At 42.0% G+C, this 17,933-nt stretch overlaps 2 protein-coding genes across 6 annotated transcripts in view; one reads left to right on the forward strand and one right to left on the reverse strand.

Annotated features, from left to right (window-relative positions):
* INSYN2B (inhibitory synaptic factor family member 2B) overlaps positions 1-7,692 on the reverse strand; it is a 117,844-nt gene extending 110,152 nt beyond the window's left edge. For 3 of the 5 annotated variants that reach the window (XM_019450261.2, XM_019450259.2, XM_019450260.2), the window contains exon 1: positions 7,412-7,689. The gene's annotated coding sequence lies outside the window, so the exon portion shown is untranslated. Of the gene's footprint in view, positions 1-7,411 lie in introns of all 5 variants that reach the window. The other 2 variants (XM_019450262.2, XM_019450263.2) reach the window with 2 other exon arrangements.
* DOCK2 (dedicator of cytokinesis 2) overlaps positions 1-17,933 on the forward strand; it is a 413,845-nt gene that overhangs the window by 309,319 nt on the left and 86,593 nt on the right. Inside the window, exons 28-29 of the mRNA XM_053907087.1 lie at positions 9,718-9,816; positions 12,810-12,904. Of these exons, the coding sequence (XP_053763062.1) occupies positions 9,718-9,816; positions 12,810-12,904 (194 nt within the window). The remainder of the gene's footprint in view (positions 1-9,717; positions 9,817-12,809; positions 12,905-17,933) is intronic.

Raw genomic sequence — 17,933 nt, forward strand, 5'->3', positions numbered from 1 at the left:
GGGACAACTTGACCTACCTGGGGGAGGTTGGAGAGGCACAGGGAGAGTCCTGGTTGGAAAGCTGGGCTTGAAGTTTAAAATGCAATGTGAGAGATCTTTTTTACTCTTCTTCACTCCTTGTGAAGTAAACACAAGGGGTAAACTAAGCAATCCTTTTATCCACAAAATAATCATCCCTTCTGAAAACCTTCTTGCCTCGCTGCCTGGTTGTCTGGGAACACATTTGTCTGCCTGCCCCTCCTCTCATTTAAACATGGAGACTTTGTAAAGGGAAACAAAGGGCAGGGAGAGATTGTATAAATCATCATCCGCAATGCAGTTCTCCAGGTCCACAGGGAGGTTTAAATCATCCTCCACGAGTCAACCAAAAGCTAACTCCACACTTCCTCAGCTGATCAGCAAACTGTTCTGGTGAACCAGAGAGGGGGCTGAAGCTGAGCATTGCAAGAAGGTTTTCTGAATGCTTCTGGTGTGCCAGGCTCTACACGGGACCCCTGCACCTGCCTTCTACTTACTCCTCACAACAGTGCTGTTGGTAGCACTGGTCCCTTTTTCAGGGATGAGAGAACTGAGGCCAGAGAGATCAAGTATCTTGTCCAAAGTTCCAGAGCATGTTGAAGAGAACCGGCGTTTGCTCCCAGACTTAGGATTCCCTGTCTAGTGCCTTCTAGGAAAACTGCTTCTATGGGAAACCAGATATATTTCCAAGTACATGGCACTGATGTTCCACTCTGAACCCTTCTTGGCCTTCAATGCCCTAAGCACTGCAGAAGATCGAGTGTTTATCCTCATTTGAGCCTAAAATCATGGGAGACTCATAAACCACAGGGCACAGTCATGAAGAGAGCTAGTTCTGTCTATGTGGCTTTGTGTCTACCCATATGCCAAGCTACCTCCATCCGTCCATCCCTCCATCCATCCATCCACCCATCTACCCATCCTTCCATCTCTATATAGGCATAGGAAATATCTAGAATATTTCTTAGTATTTGAGAAGTTTATTGAATTGAATGGAATATTGAATGTTCTTAATATTCAAGTCTATTTAGGCAGGAAGCACAGTGAGGTAAAATGTTGTGCCCTTTTCCTTTCTTCGTGTACTTTAAGGATTTGCTTAATTTTCCTGTCACTAAGATCATATCATGTCTACAAAATGGTAATGTCTTTCTCTTTTTTCTAAGAAAAACAAAAGCATTGTGGGGTCAGGCTGATCTAGCTAAGTCATGTCACCTCTCTGCTTCTCGGTTTTCTCATCTGTAAAGTACATGTGGTTTTATCAAGATCACCTGGATACTGGGAGGATTAATGCATATATACCACTTGGCCCATGGCGAGTGCTCAATAACTGATGGTGGTTGTGACCATCACTATACTTTTTAGCCTAGTGTCTGACTCATAAATGTCTGACTACTAATAGCTTCTCCTTCTTCCAGTTCTTTTCTTCTCTTGCCACAACCATATAAAAAGTCCTATAAAAAGTGCCTGATACAGGCTTAGCCCTTTAAAAAGTAGTTATTGTCCTTTACCCCACAATGCCTCCTGCCTGAAACATAGTATCCTTTTGTGAATCTTTTTTCTATTGGAGGTTGATCTTGGTGTCATACATAACCTTGATGCACACGTTTGTAGAAGAAGGTGAGGGGCTGCTTAGGATACTTATCCAGAGCCCACATCCTGGTGATACTCAGGGCTTTGATTTTTCCCAGGGAGAAGTGAGCTGAGGACAATACTGTATTGTCCAGGACTCCAAACAGTCTTTTTGCACAGCCTTTCTTGAGGCATTCAGTGCAAAGATTTGGAGGCCCATCACTGGTATATGTGCCGAGAATAAATCCTTGCTTCTGAAACTATTCTTCTTGCAATCACATTTGTGAACTTCACCCACACCTCCACAAATGTTATTAGAAACATTAAAAAAAATCATCTTCTGTTCAATTAAAAACTGGGCGGGTGTTCCTTCCCAGCAAGCAGGTTTCTCAGGTCCCACAGATGGGAATGGCTTTAATCAGAGACTGGGAGCCCCTGGAGCAGGCTCCCCTTCATTCAGCTCCAAATAAAAGGGAGATGAGCCCACTAAGCTTGAAGATAGATGGGATCCGCATAAAACTAGAGTCCACTCTCTTGCCTGCACAAAGAGGGACAGAGTGTGCTATAAAATAATAATTTAGTGAGAAGCATTTGCCGAAAAGAGGTCACACTACCAGGAATAAGGAAGAGTCAACAGTGAAAACAACTTGCACTTTTCACAGACCCATGACCGTGGGAATAAGTCCAGTACAGTGTCTTGGAGATGGGCTTATGTGGTAAGACATGGGAGCCATCTCTTTAAAGAGGGGTTCTTGAAACACACAGCAGCAAGAGTGAGCTTTTTAAAACTCGAATCAATGGCCTTCTTTTGCACTTTGGAGGAAAATCCATATGCTTGCCTCTGACCCCCAAGGGCCCATAGGATCTGGCCTCTGCCTGTCTCTCTGACCTCATCTTATATAGTGTCTTCCCTCATTTCATACCTTCCAGCTATGCTGGCCTTCTTTGGGATCCTCCAGGACTCCAAGCACATCCACCTCAGGGCCTTTGCATCTGCTATTCAATTGCCCGGAAATGCTGTTCTGCCAGATTTTTGCATGACTGACTCTCATCATTCAGATCTCCATTCAAATGCCAGCTCTCTAAGAGGCTGCCTTTGTCTCCCCTGTTGAAAATAGTTTCCTTCTCACTCCATCCCCATTTCATCGCTGGGTAATATTTCCTTAGTACCAGATATCACTGCCTAAAATAATGTTACTTGGTTATTCATTCATTCTACTGTGTTTCTCCATCCCTGGCCCTCTATCCAATGGGAATAAGAGTTCATTAAGAACAAATCTTGTTACTCTCATTTCTGGTTGTATCCCCTGCGGCTAGAACCAAGCCTGAAACATAGTAGGTGCTCAAGAAATATTTGTTGAATTAAGGAATGTGTGAAAGAACGATCTCACTGTAGCTTGATCAAATATAACTTAAGATGGAGTACACTCAAAAGCAGAACAAAAATTCTTTAATTTCTGGCCTCTCCCAAGGCAAAGGTGGTCTACACATGACCCTAACTTTTCAGAGTTTGTGTGTGCAGGGTGGTCCCTATAACATTCTTTTAGAGATGAGGAATACTATAATAAATTCAGTCTCTCATCTAACACATATTTATTGAACCCACACTAAGTGCAAGTTCAATTTTAGACTGGTGATACAGCAATGAATAAATGGACAAAAATCTCTCCCCAGGTGAGCTGACAATGCTGACATGGGAGACACAGTGGATTTATGAAAAGATACAGGTTTTGGAGTCAGAAATATTCAGATTTTAATCCCTGTCCCATCATATACTAAATGTCTATCTAGGCAAGCTGCTTGACCTCCATACATCTTACTTTCCTGATCTATAAAATGGGTATAAAGTTGACCTCATGAGTTTGTTGAAATGAATCAGTGACATGATGAATGTAGAGTCCTGAGCACAAGGAATGAATGAATGGAATTTGCTTGCCATCCACCTCCCCCTTGGGATCCCACTATATCCTTTGGATGGTTTAAAGTGACCCACATCACAGAGCCATAGGCACAGGTCCACCAGGATCAGAATGTGTTCGTCTCAAAGAAAGAGTATGTTACCAGTTCAGTTTTCTTTTCCAACCTTGATTTAAAGCAGCCTTGTCTACCCCTCCCTTCCTGCTCCTTGTGAGTGATGCTAGCTCTCTGAGGAGACACCTGCAGTTCTGGCCCTGGCAATGCTGAGTAGTTGAGACATCATTAATGCCCACAGCACCAGGCAGAGGTACACACAGATAACTCTACACTAGTTGTCATCTTGTACAGATATAATGTGTCAGGGCATATCCAGAGTATATGGCATCCAAGTGCACTTTTCTGTTTTCCTGTGATGTTGTGCCTTTGACGTGGAGCTGGCCACATGAAACCCTGGGGTCTGTGCCCATCAAGAAGCTTCCCCTGAAAGAAGGTAACTTGATTTACTCTATCACACAGCAGGATCCCTGGGTAACCAAAGAATGTCACTGCACACAGAGACAGGGATATCCTAAAGCCAAACAGCTGGGGGGATACGTTCTTGATGAAGACCGTTCTATTTCATGCTTTTGAACAATTTGGGTGCTATTGTGACTCTTCCTACCTTCTTGCAATTATCCCCAAATAAAAGAAACCTCCCAACATATCTGGTCCAAGAGGCACATGTTCAATATACTTGACAGCTGGACTTTGGGCATGTTTTTAACCAAAGGCATGTTCGGAGTCAAAGGGCACTGAGCTGTTATTGGGAACACTTGATGTGTCCACAGACAGTCATGGGTAAGTGATCTCATCATATCCTTCTTCCAGGTCAGGAATTTCAGTTGGCTAATCTGCATAGTTTCCCTAGACCACAGTCAGCAACAATGAGAATAATAATAATAGCTGATAATTATCGAGGGCTTTCTATGTTCCAAGTGCCTTTTGATTTAATTCTCACCAGAACTGTATGAAGTAAGGAATATTTTTATCCCCTTTTACAGATGAGGACACTGAGGCACAAGACCCTGCCCAAGGCCACACAACTAGTAAGAGATAGAGCTGAGATTTGAATTAAGGTAGGCTGGCTCCTAGGCCCTCTGATGCTCTACATCCTGGCAGAACCAGGTGTAAACTCTTTGGAGCACAGCCTTATCCATCCCGCTCACTGCTGCACCTTCACACCTAGCACAGTGCCTAGACTTGATGGTTGCTAAGACAGAACAATATACTAGATTCCCCCCAAATCGCTACAAACTGTAACTCTGAGTAGCCTACAAAGCTCTAAGATGAAGCGGTTTTAGAGTCCCTGTTTCTCCTAACACAACAGCCTCCCACTTCCGGTCCTGGATCCACCACACAGACAGTGCCAATTCCACCCAGGAATAAAATCTGTTATATAACCACATGGCAGATGTGGGGGTGAATGGAGAAGCAACCTGAGAATGACATTTGGCCACTCTTAGCCTCCAAAGGAAATAAATGTCCTGATAAATAGAACTTTTCATCTCCCTATGAGCCTCCCTTGGTATGAAAACTTTCCTTCATCTCCTCTCCTTGGCGCTTTCTATATTTTATTTTATTTTGGCCCTGCACATTATTTGAAGTTACTATAGCAACGTGTCACCAGCTGGTATCGCGTAGTAATGTTGGCATTTAGGTAGCAAGCTCCCAAAGTTAGCTGCTTCTCTCCCTCTGTGAGCTCATCCCTCCCACAATCTCAGGTGAGTGGGGGACGCATCCACAGCAACCATGCCCCTCTCCCCCTGTTTTGTTTGTTTTTCAAGGCAGGGCAAACTGATAGCCTCTTCCAGGTCCACTCAGCACTGCAGGGGGCTTGACTGTTGTGTGTATGTGTGTGTAGGTGTGTTTGCGTTAGAGGTGGTTAAATAGATATGTTTGAGTTAACTGATGTTCACCCAGCTATCGGCCTTATCAATATGTTGCTGCTGCTGCTGCTGATGATGACGACAATGATGATTTTTCTATGCAAAGGAGCCAAATGATTTGGGGAGGGCTACTATCCTGATCCCAGTCATCTAGTATCCCAGCTAATTAATATTAATCACACGATACCGGGTTTCTCTTTTCCTCTCTTGCCATCACACAGTGAAGAGACCCTGGCTGTTTCCCTTTGGAGCTTCAGCTCTCTCCCAGGTGTGCAAGACTTCTCTCCACACTGATGGGCTGAATTAATTAAGAGGATTGATTGTCGCGGATCGCTGAAGAGGGTTCTATGTGGCAAATAAACCCTGCCACTCAAGGCGTTAAGTAGCCCCTCATCAGCCAAGTGCCTGCGATGATTGCACTTATTTTTACACGTTTGACCTAGTTTCAAACCGTGTCTCTCCATGCTGTGATTCATTAGCTACGTTTTCAACCGCCCCGAATGGAGCCGAGGTGACTCTGCCTGATTTGTGCCAGTGTCTCAGATACAATTTCTCTCTGGGAATTAAGATGCAGGTCCCCCTGGTATTCTGTTTTAAGAAGCAATTTCCCATCTAGGCACCTGGCATGCTGCTTGGCTATGGATGAGTGGCTGCCTCATGCCTTGGTAGTAAATATATGTCACCTATACCATTTCTGCCAGGGATGGGAAGAGGGGGATTCTCCCTAGCTTGGACGGCAGGGCATCCCTCCACCCTGCCGTCCCCCATGCAGTACTCGGGCTTTTCCATGTTGCCAACAGGACTGGGAGATTTGGCTCCTACACTATAAAGTTTGAGCAATGTCAATGTTAGGAGTATCTGAGTTGCTAGCGAATCACATCCCCACCCCATTCCTCTCTCTTTCTAAACATTTAAAACATGGTGGATTAGAAGTAAGGTCTCAAACTCATAAAAAGGGAAGGGGACAGGAAGCTAAGAGGTGGATTGCCATGTTAAGGATATTACTGAAAAAGGGATAAACGTCAGAGAGGCATAATATTATCCCATCATTCTATCATTATGTGACAGAGCGTTTGGTTTCTTTCTTTCTTTCTTTCTTCCTTTTTTTTTTGTTTTTGTTTTTTTTTGTTTGTTTGTTTTGCTTTGTTATTTGTTTTTTAATTTAAATGACAGAGGGGAACCTGTTCTGAATGCAAACCTGCTGCTGGCATCTCATGCCATTTCACTAATCAGTCGGTCACATTGGTGTGATTTCTGACAGATTTGGTACTAAAGTGGGCTAGACATCATAGTAGGAAAAAAGGGGTGCTTCTAGTTGGATGGAAAACACTGTCATTTTTCATTAACAGCCAAATGCAGGTAACTTGTCCAAACTTCAGTCACATTGCACTACAAATCGTACTGTAAGGCACTGAGCTGGGTTTTTCTATGTGGTAGTTAGAAGGAAGAAATGAACAAGCCGGTAAAAGTAATTTTGATTGATTGGTGGACTGTAACACACTGAGCAAGTCCTTATAAAAAAAATAGTGGATCCTTTCGTAAAATGGTTACTCTCTCTCGATGGGGAGTAGAACCCCTTCCCCTTTTATTTTCTTTTAAAATGAAGCATGGAAGTTTCTCTAAACAAGGCTTAAGAAAATGCAGCCTTTTCAAGGTAATTCCAAGCAACTTGAGCTCTGAGGTTTGTTTTTTTGCTTTTCTCCCCCACTTCAAATTCAAATCAAGCCATTGGAAATAACAAGCATTCCGTATCTATGCATTTGGGGCAGCCTGCAGTTCTGACAATGGTAGATTTTCTACCACACACAACCACACACACACACACACATACACACACACACACACACACACACACACAAGCTCACGATCCCAGGACTCATTTAAGCCAAAGCTTTAAAAGTAAACTATTGTCCAAGAGGCGATAGCATTTTCTCTTAGAGGATCATGGATCATAAAAAATAAAACCTGCCCAAATCTCTTACCTTGAAGCAGTAGAATTACCTGCAGAGATGTCCTCCCTTTCCTTGCAAAATGAGCCAGGCTTTGGCCAGCAGCAGAATTACTCCAAAAGAAGGAATAATGAGTCCTTTATGTTGTAATTTTCACTGTTTATATGCAAGAAGTGTAGTGGGTCTGCTCACGTAGGAATAAATAAAAATCCGAACAAACTGCTCGGCAGCTACCATGTGAAAAGAAAAGACCTCTAGTGGTCATAGGCTGAAATCTTTGAGGAGAGGAGAGATGAGATGGAGGGAGTAGAGGAAACACATGCGTGTGTGCGCGCACACACACGCTCATGCACGTGCACACACACACACCTCTCAAACTCTCTGATTTCTCCTTCCTGGGATCCAGCCTGTCCAGCGGGATACACAATTATAAATCTTCTTTCTTGGTTTAAGTGGGTCCTGCTTAAGTTAACAGAGATGGTGGCGTTCTGTCTCGTTTGAAAAGGACTGATAATTTCACAAACTCACCACCACCCCCTGGGGGCCTGAGCAGAAGAGGATTTGCCTTCCTGGATGGCCAAGACAGCTCACTCCAGTGTAGAGGCTCCGGGTCCCCATAAACATAGTGTCCTCACTGTTGCTCCCAAGAGTCCCAGCTTTGCACTCTCTGCCAGCTTTGCATGTTTTCTAAACATTTATGGTGTGTGAGTGTGGTGGTGGTCACTGGCGGGCAGGGCTGGCTTCACAGGTGTATGACCTTGCCTGGTGCCCAGAATGGGCACTGGGGCTGTCTTGAAATTCTGAATAATTTTTAATAAGGACTGTTCATTTTCATTTTGTTCTGAGCCCCACAAACTCTACAGTGGGTCTTGCTGATTGGGAAAGCATGTTATTCCTAACATCCTAATTGGAAAAAACCTAGAAGCAAATGAGATTCCTGATCTCTGGGAGTTACTTTTAGGAATGTGATCTTGAGGACATTCAGTTATCCAAAGGACTTCCTGTGGAGGAACACAGAGGAGTTTCTTGGGACATTGAGGCTGTTCCTCCACTACTATAAACTATAAAGCTGTAATGTATAAGGATATGTATTGTGTGTGTGTGTGTGTGTGTCTTTCTAAACAAAGATAGCAGTTTGTGATACCAAGCCCATTTTCTTGGTTCACACATACTATTTCCAGGCCCACCACTCTGGTATGCCATTTGTCTGACACCTTTTAGCAGTAAGGTTCCCTGGAAAGACCTACATCACATTGAGCAGGCCCTCTTCCATAAGCCTGCCCTTGACCAAACCTAGTGGGACTTCCTTTGACTAAGATGGCAGTCCCATTGGAATCTTGCAGGAGACAACCTTGAGTGGCTCCTCTCTCCTGGTGGATTTGTGGTTGGTACTCCCTTTACAAGGTTTCCAGAGTAGATATTCCTAAATGCTGCTTGCACATACTAGCCTAAACAGAAAATACACCCTGATACAGAGTCATAAAATTTGGACGGGTAAAGCAGAAAGGGGTATGGTGCATGAAAGAATGTGGTTCTTGCTCCTCTGATCCCATGGATCCTTCCAGACCCACCTCTTCTCCAAGTCCTTGCATTGATTTCTCTCTTGTCTGAATCCCTCTGACACTTGGTCTGCTTGGCAGATTAAAGGTCTTGTACTTTTTCCCTCATGGATGTTAACCTTCCTTTCCCAACTAGATCATGAACTCCCGAAGAGCAAGAACCACCTCTTCTCATTTCTTTTATCCTCTAAAGCCCTTAACAAGTGCTGGTTACTGGTAGCTACTGGCTTCTCACTGACTGAGTCATGATGGTTTAACAACTGACCCCTCTATAGAGAAAATAAGTGAATTCAAAGCATTATAGGAGTCATTTGATCTTTTTGATACATATGTGGGGGTTGAAATGGATGGATTATTGTCTTGCTTTACAGATGAAACAATTGGGGCTTAGATATTAAAATTATTTATCAGAAAATCAAACTGTCTTCAGGATCTTGATAGAGACTAGATCTCCTGACACCAACTCAGTGGTCTTTTCCCAAAGTACAAGCAGCTGTAGAAGTGATAGGTCAGGCCCTATCTTCTGTATCTGAGCTCCCACTACAGTCCCAGTCACATAATAGGTGTTCAATAAATGCTTTTTGGAAGAACGAGCCCATAAATGAACCATAAGGAGACATTTCTTCATAGGCAAGTTTCACTTGCTGATCCCCTTGGGGGACTTTTTATACTTGCCTGAGATGGTTCGGTGTTTTCCAGTCTGAAGTCAAGGAAATGAAAAAGATGAATCTCATGGTTCTCTCTTCACTATTTCATGGCAGTTTTCTTTATTTCTTACAGAGTCACTTTGTGGCATGTATGACAGCCATCTTAAACCAGATGGGTGACCAGCACTATTCCTTCTATATTGAGACCTTCCAGACCAGCTCTGAACTTGTGGTGAGTCTACAGGATGCTGGGGTGGGGGGCAGTGTAGGGGAGACATGCCACACTGTTGGCTCTTAAGAGTTTAAAGTAAGAAGGGCGCCTGGGTGGCTCAGTCGGTTAAGCGGCCGACTTCGGCTCCGGTCATGATCTCGCAGTCTGTGAGTTCGAGCCCCGCGTCGGGCTCTGTGCTGACAGCTCAGAGCCTGGAGCCTGTTTCAGATTCTGTGTCTCCCTCTCTCTGACCCTCCCCCGTTCATGCTCTCTCTCTGTCTCAAAAATAAATAAACGTTAAAAAAAAATAGAAAAAAAGAGTTTAGAGTAAGAAGATGTCCCAGTGGACCTTCTGCATGTGTGTGTCTAAGTTACAAACACATTCATGTGATTTCCTAGTTCTAATTTCCATTTAGGCTTGTATATACCACTTCTGAAAGATGTCTTCAGTCCCTGTCAGAGGTGAAACCTGAATGTCCAGTCTAAATATGCCGCAACAAATGTTTATTGATGAATTATGGACATTTGGGGGCTTACAAGCATGAGTGTTAGTCACACAGTCTTGGATTTGCATCCAGGATTTGTCATGGAGAGCTATGTGCCCATGGACAAATTAACCTCTCTTAAGCCTCAGTTTCCCCATCTGAAAAGTGCGGATGATGTTATTTATGTCATAGTGTGGGAAGGGTTAATGAGAGCACAGAAGTCCTCACATATTAAGTTACCAGTAAAAGGTAGCTATTTCTATATTATGATCACAAATGCATGGAGGAAGTTGGCCTCTGAACGCCCTTACTCTTCTAGCCTCTCAGGACTCATTTGTTACAGAACTGTCTGCACAGGACTGTAGCCTATAGGCTCATAGCTCTGTAGCACATGACTTATCAACATAAAGGCCAGCCCAGGCTGTCCCAGGGTGTAGCAGTCCCTTTGCCCTCAACATAATCACCTTTGTCATTGTCTCCTTACTGCTGCCAGTCAGGAATTCTGCTGCTGGGGCTCACTTTCAACTTTCCTTAGAGTAACCAAGGATTCTAGAATTGAACCAATCTCAGAGAGTGGCCCATATAAAGGGAATTATTAGAAAGCCAATGTCCTACTCTTTCAGCCATTCAGCAGAGAGATAGTCTCCTCACTGGGTGCAGTATTGGGAAGAAACGGAACCTATTTCTGGATATACACAAAAGAAAACAAAAGGAGAGCCAAATATCCCAGGATTTCTCCCCAATTTCTCTATGCCATGTGACATGGAAATAGAGAGATTAGGATCCTAATGTTTGATCCTCAATGGAAAGAATGGTGGGAAGAGAGTAGGAAAGGGAATTCTTATTTGTTGAACATATATGCTTTCTTGTATAATCTTCACAACAGTATAATATAGGGATTAGTAGTCACATTTTACAAGTCTACAATCTGCTTGTTCAAGGCCACATAGGAAGTATGTGGCAGAGTAGGATTTGAACTTCTGTCCTAACCCTGACAGCGTGCTACAGCTTCTCACTCAGAAGCTAGGATTTACATCTATGAGCCAGAGGCTTTGTTGCCATAAGAAGGGAATGAGCCTGTGATGATACCCACACTCCCCCAAGTGATATCAAGGATGAATAATTCTCAGCATTGTCATCATCGAGCACTTAATGAGCTCTTACAATGGTCCAGGCTCTATGCTGAGCATCCTTTAGACAGTGTGCACTTAATATTCATAGTAACTCTTCGACTTAGATGTTATCCCCATTCTGCTGATGTGGAAACTGGGACTTAAAGTACTGAGGTAATTTTCCCTAGAAGCAAAGATTGCTGAAGAGGAACAGATGTCATTTCCAGAATTTTGCAATTTAGCTTAAAGCAGTGATTTTCAAATTATATTCCTCCCATCTTCACTATCTTCTACCATAAACACACACACACACACACACACACACACACACACCCCACAGCTCTTCTACTTTTATCTATTTTATTTTTTTTTTAATTTTTTTAACGTTTATTTATTTTTGAGACAGAGAGAGACAGAGCATGAATGGGGGAGGGTCAGAGAGAGGGAGACACAGAATCTGAAATGGGCTCCAGGCTCTGAGCTGTCAGCACAGAGCCCGACGCGGGGCTCGAACTCATGGACCGCGAAATCATGACCTGAGCTGAAGTCGGCCACTTAACCAACTGAGCCACCCAGGCGCCCCTACTTTTATCTATTTTATATGTTAGGTTCTGGGTAATATTTTCTTTGGACTTGGAATTCTGCTGTTAGAATAACTTGGAAACCACTGGCTTAAGGAAAGAACTCTGAGTGGGTTTCCTACTGATTTTAAATTTTACTGAAAGCATATAGACAGTATGACTTTTCTTCCTCAAGCTTAGGAGTGTCCACATGACAGTGGTCCTGGTCTTTGCCATTTGGACTTGTCTTGAGTTTGTATTCTCCAAAGATGGAGCAGAATCTTGGCCTGCTTCAATCAATATCTGATGGGGTGTGTTGAGATCCACTCTGAGCCTCTTCAAATGAGAGGAAGAGAGTCCCTGGGCTGTTTCCTCTAATGTGCCCATGGATGTATCTGTGACATATGAATGAGCTGTGTTTATACTACTGATAATTAGATGGTTGTGTTTATAATTGTTTGCTAAATGACCTGAGATGCCTTCACAAAGTATAGAGTATTTCTGTATTAAATACATATCTGGGAAGATGATTATAAAATTGCAACATCAATAAATGCATTTACTTCTTTCTTCCCAAAGACAGAATTGCTAGTGCTTTGTTTTGAGAGTGTTTTCACTTTCCATATTCACATTCCACTTGTATTTGTGAAACAGTCTCCTGGTAACTAACTTGAAGCTTCCACTTAAAAATCCACCGCTATTGGTTTCTTTGGACTTATTTGAAAGGCTGTGCCCTTTCCTTTTCTGACCCTCCAAAAAATAATAAAGAAAAAACGTAAACAGCCAACAAGATCTGGGCACTTCTAGTGAGTTCCTACAAAACAAGATGACGGGTGTGTTTCGCTTTACAATTTCAGGACTTCTTGATGGAGACCTTCATCATGTTCAAGGACCTCATTGGGAAAAATGTGTATCCTGTAGATTGGATGGCCATGAGTATGGTTCAGAACAGGTGAGCTGTCACTCATTCCTAACAGCTACCTCACCCCAGCGATCATTTTAAAGAGCACTCGTAGAGACAAGGTGGGGATACCTTTTCCCTGGTGAAAATAAAAAGTGTAGCAGAGTCTTTCTACTTTTAAACCCCAAGGAGTTCCACACCAATCTTGAACCTTCTTTTTTTTTTTTAATGTTTTAGTCCTCATGCCTTTTTTATATACTGAGCTGGCTACCCCCCACCTTCTCCATTCTTCAAATACCAGTTAAAGTAACATGCTTTGTGAAGTCTTCCCTAAACTCTCGAGACAGTAGACCTTAAGGTCAGCCTTATTAAAATTATATTATTTTAACATTTATTCAAAATAATAAAATATATTTTGTGACACAGAGTAAAATAAATTTAGGAAGCATTGGATTAAATAGCTTTGAAAAGATTTCTGTGCTGTAGGACTTCCTAGAGCTTTCAATATGCTCATGGAATTCTCTGGAGGATTTAGGATACAGAATTTCACAAATTTATTTGTTAGTGGAATCGTTTGGTGTTCATATATGTATGTTTCTGTGTGTGTATATAATTTCTATTAACATCTCATAGGATACCAGTATAACCCAAGTATAATTCAGATCCCACATAACCCAGCACAACATTAAAGAAAAGTAATTATCTCTCAAATAGTATCATCTCATCCAAATGAAATTCAAATGCTAAGACTCAACAATACTTTCTGCTATTCCCTTTCTCCATTTCTGTGGTTCTCAGTATCTCTCACATCCTATGCTTTATTCAAGTTTCTCTTAGAATCTTATTCTCAGTCCTTATCCACAAACCCCTTTAAAATTGGATCCTCTTGGCCCCTTCCCCTTTTTTCTCCTCACTTACTTCCCTTTGGCTTTGTATATTTATTTTAAATCCTCCCTATGAAAGGCCTTCACTCTACACTGTTGTCTGTCTCTACCTATTGCCCTTGTTCCATATTGCAAAACCAAGAATTGACTGGCAAATGGGAATATCCCTAGAGGGTGAAAGAAAAAGAGAAGTTGAAGAGGCAGATGCAGAATTCTCCTTAATGGGAGGCAAGAAGGAAAGACTCTAAACATTTACTTATTAATAATTTTGTCATTGGATACAGTCTGAGAATTTCTATCTCGTGTATGCCTCATAGCTGACTCCAGTCCCGGGTGACCCTCATCCCTTACCTTTCTGTCCTCTGAAAAGATGTTCTTCTACTAATTGGATGCCTAAGTGTCTAGCCATGTGACTTGATAGACACACTTACCCACAGTGCTCTTGGGGCCAGCTTTAAGGGCTGGTGAAGGGAAGAAGAGGTTTCTCAAGGCAGAAGAAAGTATGTCTGTGCATCAGAGCTTATGTTGGGAGGAGGAAAATCACCCCAGCAATAAAATGTCAGAATTCTCGTTCTGAGCTAACTTTGCCCTGATTCTCCCTGTTCACATCGCACAGATGGGAGTCAGTCTTTGCAATGATTAAAGTGTTGGTGGGAATTAGACCCAGGCCACATCACAGATCAGAGGCAGGTCCATTTCTACCTCTATGTCAGGGCCAGCTTTCTGGGTCTGCAACCTGTGCAGTTGCTTACCACCCTACACTATAAGGGTCCCCATACTTGGTGTAATGCCCTCTCTTTATCATCATGAAGTTCTTTCTAATTTTTCAACAAGGAGATTCACATTTTCATTGTGTACTGAGCTCAACAAATTATGTAGCTGATAGTACCTTATGTCAATGTTCAGTCATCTCATATTGTGGTAGTAGCCAGCTCTTAAGCTGTATGTGAACCCTCTTACTGTCTGCCAGCTGGTCAATAATGTCTTCAGGCTTTGCCAAAATACATGAAGCACCCACATGAGTCATCTTCAACTCACCCTTTACTTTAGATACATTCAACTATTCACTGTTATCTACCATTTTATTCTTCGGTGACTTCTCATAAACTATTGCTTTCCTCCCTTCTAGGCCAAACTCAGCATGAAAGTATCCTTCAAATTCTTGACACTATAATCTCTCCTTTGTAGATGCTTCTAGAACTCGTCATGGTAGGAGAATGTGTTCTTTTCTTTGTGTTTCTATACATGCCCATATTATGGCACTTATTCTACTGTACTATAATTATCTCTTCACATGACTGTTTCTGTCACTAAAGAATGGACTTCTTGAAGGCAAGCACTATATCTAATTTATCTCTGTGTTTCCAGCTCCTACCGCAGAGCCTGACATTCATAAATACATATAATGAACTCTGTGTATCCAGTGAGTACTTACTGATTAGAATTTTTAAAGAAATCTAGTTTAAATTTGCCTAAGTAAAAGGAGAGTCAAGTTTATTAGTTCAGACAACTGAAAAATCTCAGAGTTATGACTTCAGGCATAGATGTATCTAGGTGCTCAAACAGTGTTGTAGGAAATCTGTATCTCTATCTTTCCTCTTTTCTCTGTTGGCTTCATTCTCAAGTAGATACTCTCTTTGTGGTGGAGAAAATGGGCTCTAGAAATTCCAGATATATGTCTTGAATTAGCAACCCCACTAAAAAGAAAAGGCCTCTTCTTCAATAGGTATAACAAGAGTCCCCAGGCTAATATTCAGAGTTCTGGCTTAGGCTACATGCCCATTTATAAACTTCTGTGGACAGGAAAATGAAATTTGCTGTTTCATCAAGCTTGGGTCATGTGACTCACCTTGCAACTGGGAGGCTATGGTTAGTTCTACCCAAACCACAAAGCCTGGGAGCAAAAGGGGAGGTAGGGGGAATAGTTACCCAAAGGAAACATCTAGGTGTTATTACCAGCAGGAGAAATGGATGATAGATAGGCAAGTAAATGCACAGACATCTACCACTTATACAAGGTCAGGATGATGGAAACCCAGAGAGGCTGGAGCCCTGACCAGGCCAGCAATTCCTTCTGCATCATCTACAGTCATCTTAGAGGAAGCATGTGGAAGAGTCTGGAGGAATGTCCCCTCCTGCAGTGCCAGCGAGCTATGGACTTTAGTTTTTTTTGGGGACAGGCCCCAAGAGACGATACCATAATCCTTGGTTTCTTTAAACTTAGAAAATTACAATATGATTTTCTAAAGGATCTAAGGAAGTGGAATTGAAATATGGAAGTGGAAGTGGAAGAGAAATATGTGTATCTCTTAAGGATCAGCTAAGTACTTAAGTCTCTACATTAAAAAAAAAAAAAAAAGAATCAGAAATATAGCCTGGTTTCAGACTTCTTAGTTCTGCCACTTCTATTTCTTGGGAAGTCATTTAATCTCTTGGACTCTCAATTTCCTGATCTGTAAAATGGGGATTAATTATAATCTCCATTTCATGGTATTTTTTGTGAGGATAGAATGAGTGACTCCTCAGCACAGTGGTGGGACCTCAGAAAACTCACTGAATAGAAGCATTGCCATCTCCAGGTGTAGACAACAAATTTAGCCTTGGACTAGAGAAGGATGTGCCTAACGTCAACCAGAAAAATGACTCTTTTCTCCTTGAAGTCATGTCGATGAGTTAGTAGATGTCCTTCATCTTCAGTCCACAGTGGGGCACTTGAAATTTTCTCACCTCTTTTACATTTGCTGTGATGTTATGATAGCTAACATGTATTGAGCACCTAGATCCACCCCTGCTGTGAATACCTTATTTAATCTTATAATCTGTATGAGTTTATTTAATCTTACCAACAAATTTATGATGTAAACTATTACAGTCCACATATTACATATGAGGATAGACGAGTAACTCACACAGTGTTGCACTGCTAATAAGAAGCCATGCAATCAGAGTCCGTGTTCTTTATCTTTACTGCTTCATCCTGTAAAATAGTGAGGCTCATTTTATGAAGTGCATTGTACAGATGTGCTCACTGCATACGTAGTGGCTCAGATAACTGAAAGAGACCCAAAGAGGTAACTTGTCCAAGGTCATGCAACTAGTTAGTGAAAGATTTCAATGTAAATTGGACAAACAGAACATTAGCATTGCTTAGCCCTGACTAGGATTTTTCGGAACATCATTTCTACTTCCTATGCTGGTTAGTATGTACTTTACAATTTCCTTCCTTCCTTCCTTCCTTCCTTCCTTCCTTCCTTCCTTCCTTATTACTTATATATTACAAAACTTACCTGTTTTTATAATTTCTCTGTTATCACTTCTGATTTATGTGTGTATGTATTAGTCATTTGTAATTTATTTATCTGCTTGTTGGAGAGAATGGAGTTTTCCAGAGTTGAATGTCTCCTCAGCTGTGTGTACTGTTTGTGTATGCAGACAAAGCGACATGTCTACTGCAAGAAATGCCTTCTGTTAGAACATTTTTTTCTTTTTGGTAAGATGCAGCTTTCAGAAAGATTTGATTTATGTGATACGGTAAATTTTTAAATGATGAAGTTCTTCATAATATTGTAAACTAACAAAATTATACCTAGGAACCTCTTTTCTCCCCTTCCATCTGCACCTCAAGCTGGAAATCCAACATTTTGAGGGGGTTTGGGGGCTTGTACACATCCCTATAGCATCTTAAATGGAATCAACCAACACATATTTATTGAGTGTCCTGGTTATGCAGGGCTCTAGGGAGTGGGCCTGTGCCATGGTCCCAGAAGGCAGGGGGCTTACGGTCTAGTTGGTGAGACAGTAAATGTGCCCATGGAAATATGACCAATTGCTGCAGTCACTGCAGTGAGTTCAGAGCACAAAGAATACCCAGACAAGTTAGGATTTACGACTGCCAGGGTCCATATCCTGCCTCTACCACTTAATAGTTAGATGGCCTTGGGCAAAGTTATGTAATTACTATGACTCAGTTTTTCCTCCTGTAAAATGGGGCTAATAATAGTACCTATCACAGTCGTGAGGGCCAAAATGAAATGAAATAATATACACACAGTGGTTAGAACAGTGTTTGGCACATGGCAAGCATTTCATAAGTGTTAGCTATTTTTTTTTCCTTGTCACATTCCTATGGTTTGGGAATATCCAAAATATTTCACAGAAAAGGCAAATCTGGACCAGATCTTGTCTACCTTTATCAG

Source organism: Panthera pardus, unplaced genomic scaffold, assembly GCF_024362965.1.
Source record: "Panthera pardus isolate Hobbes unplaced genomic scaffold, ASM2436296v1 HiC_scaffold_2, whole genome shotgun sequence".
Classification (NCBI taxonomy): domain Eukaryota; kingdom Metazoa; phylum Chordata; class Mammalia; order Carnivora; family Felidae; genus Panthera; species Panthera pardus.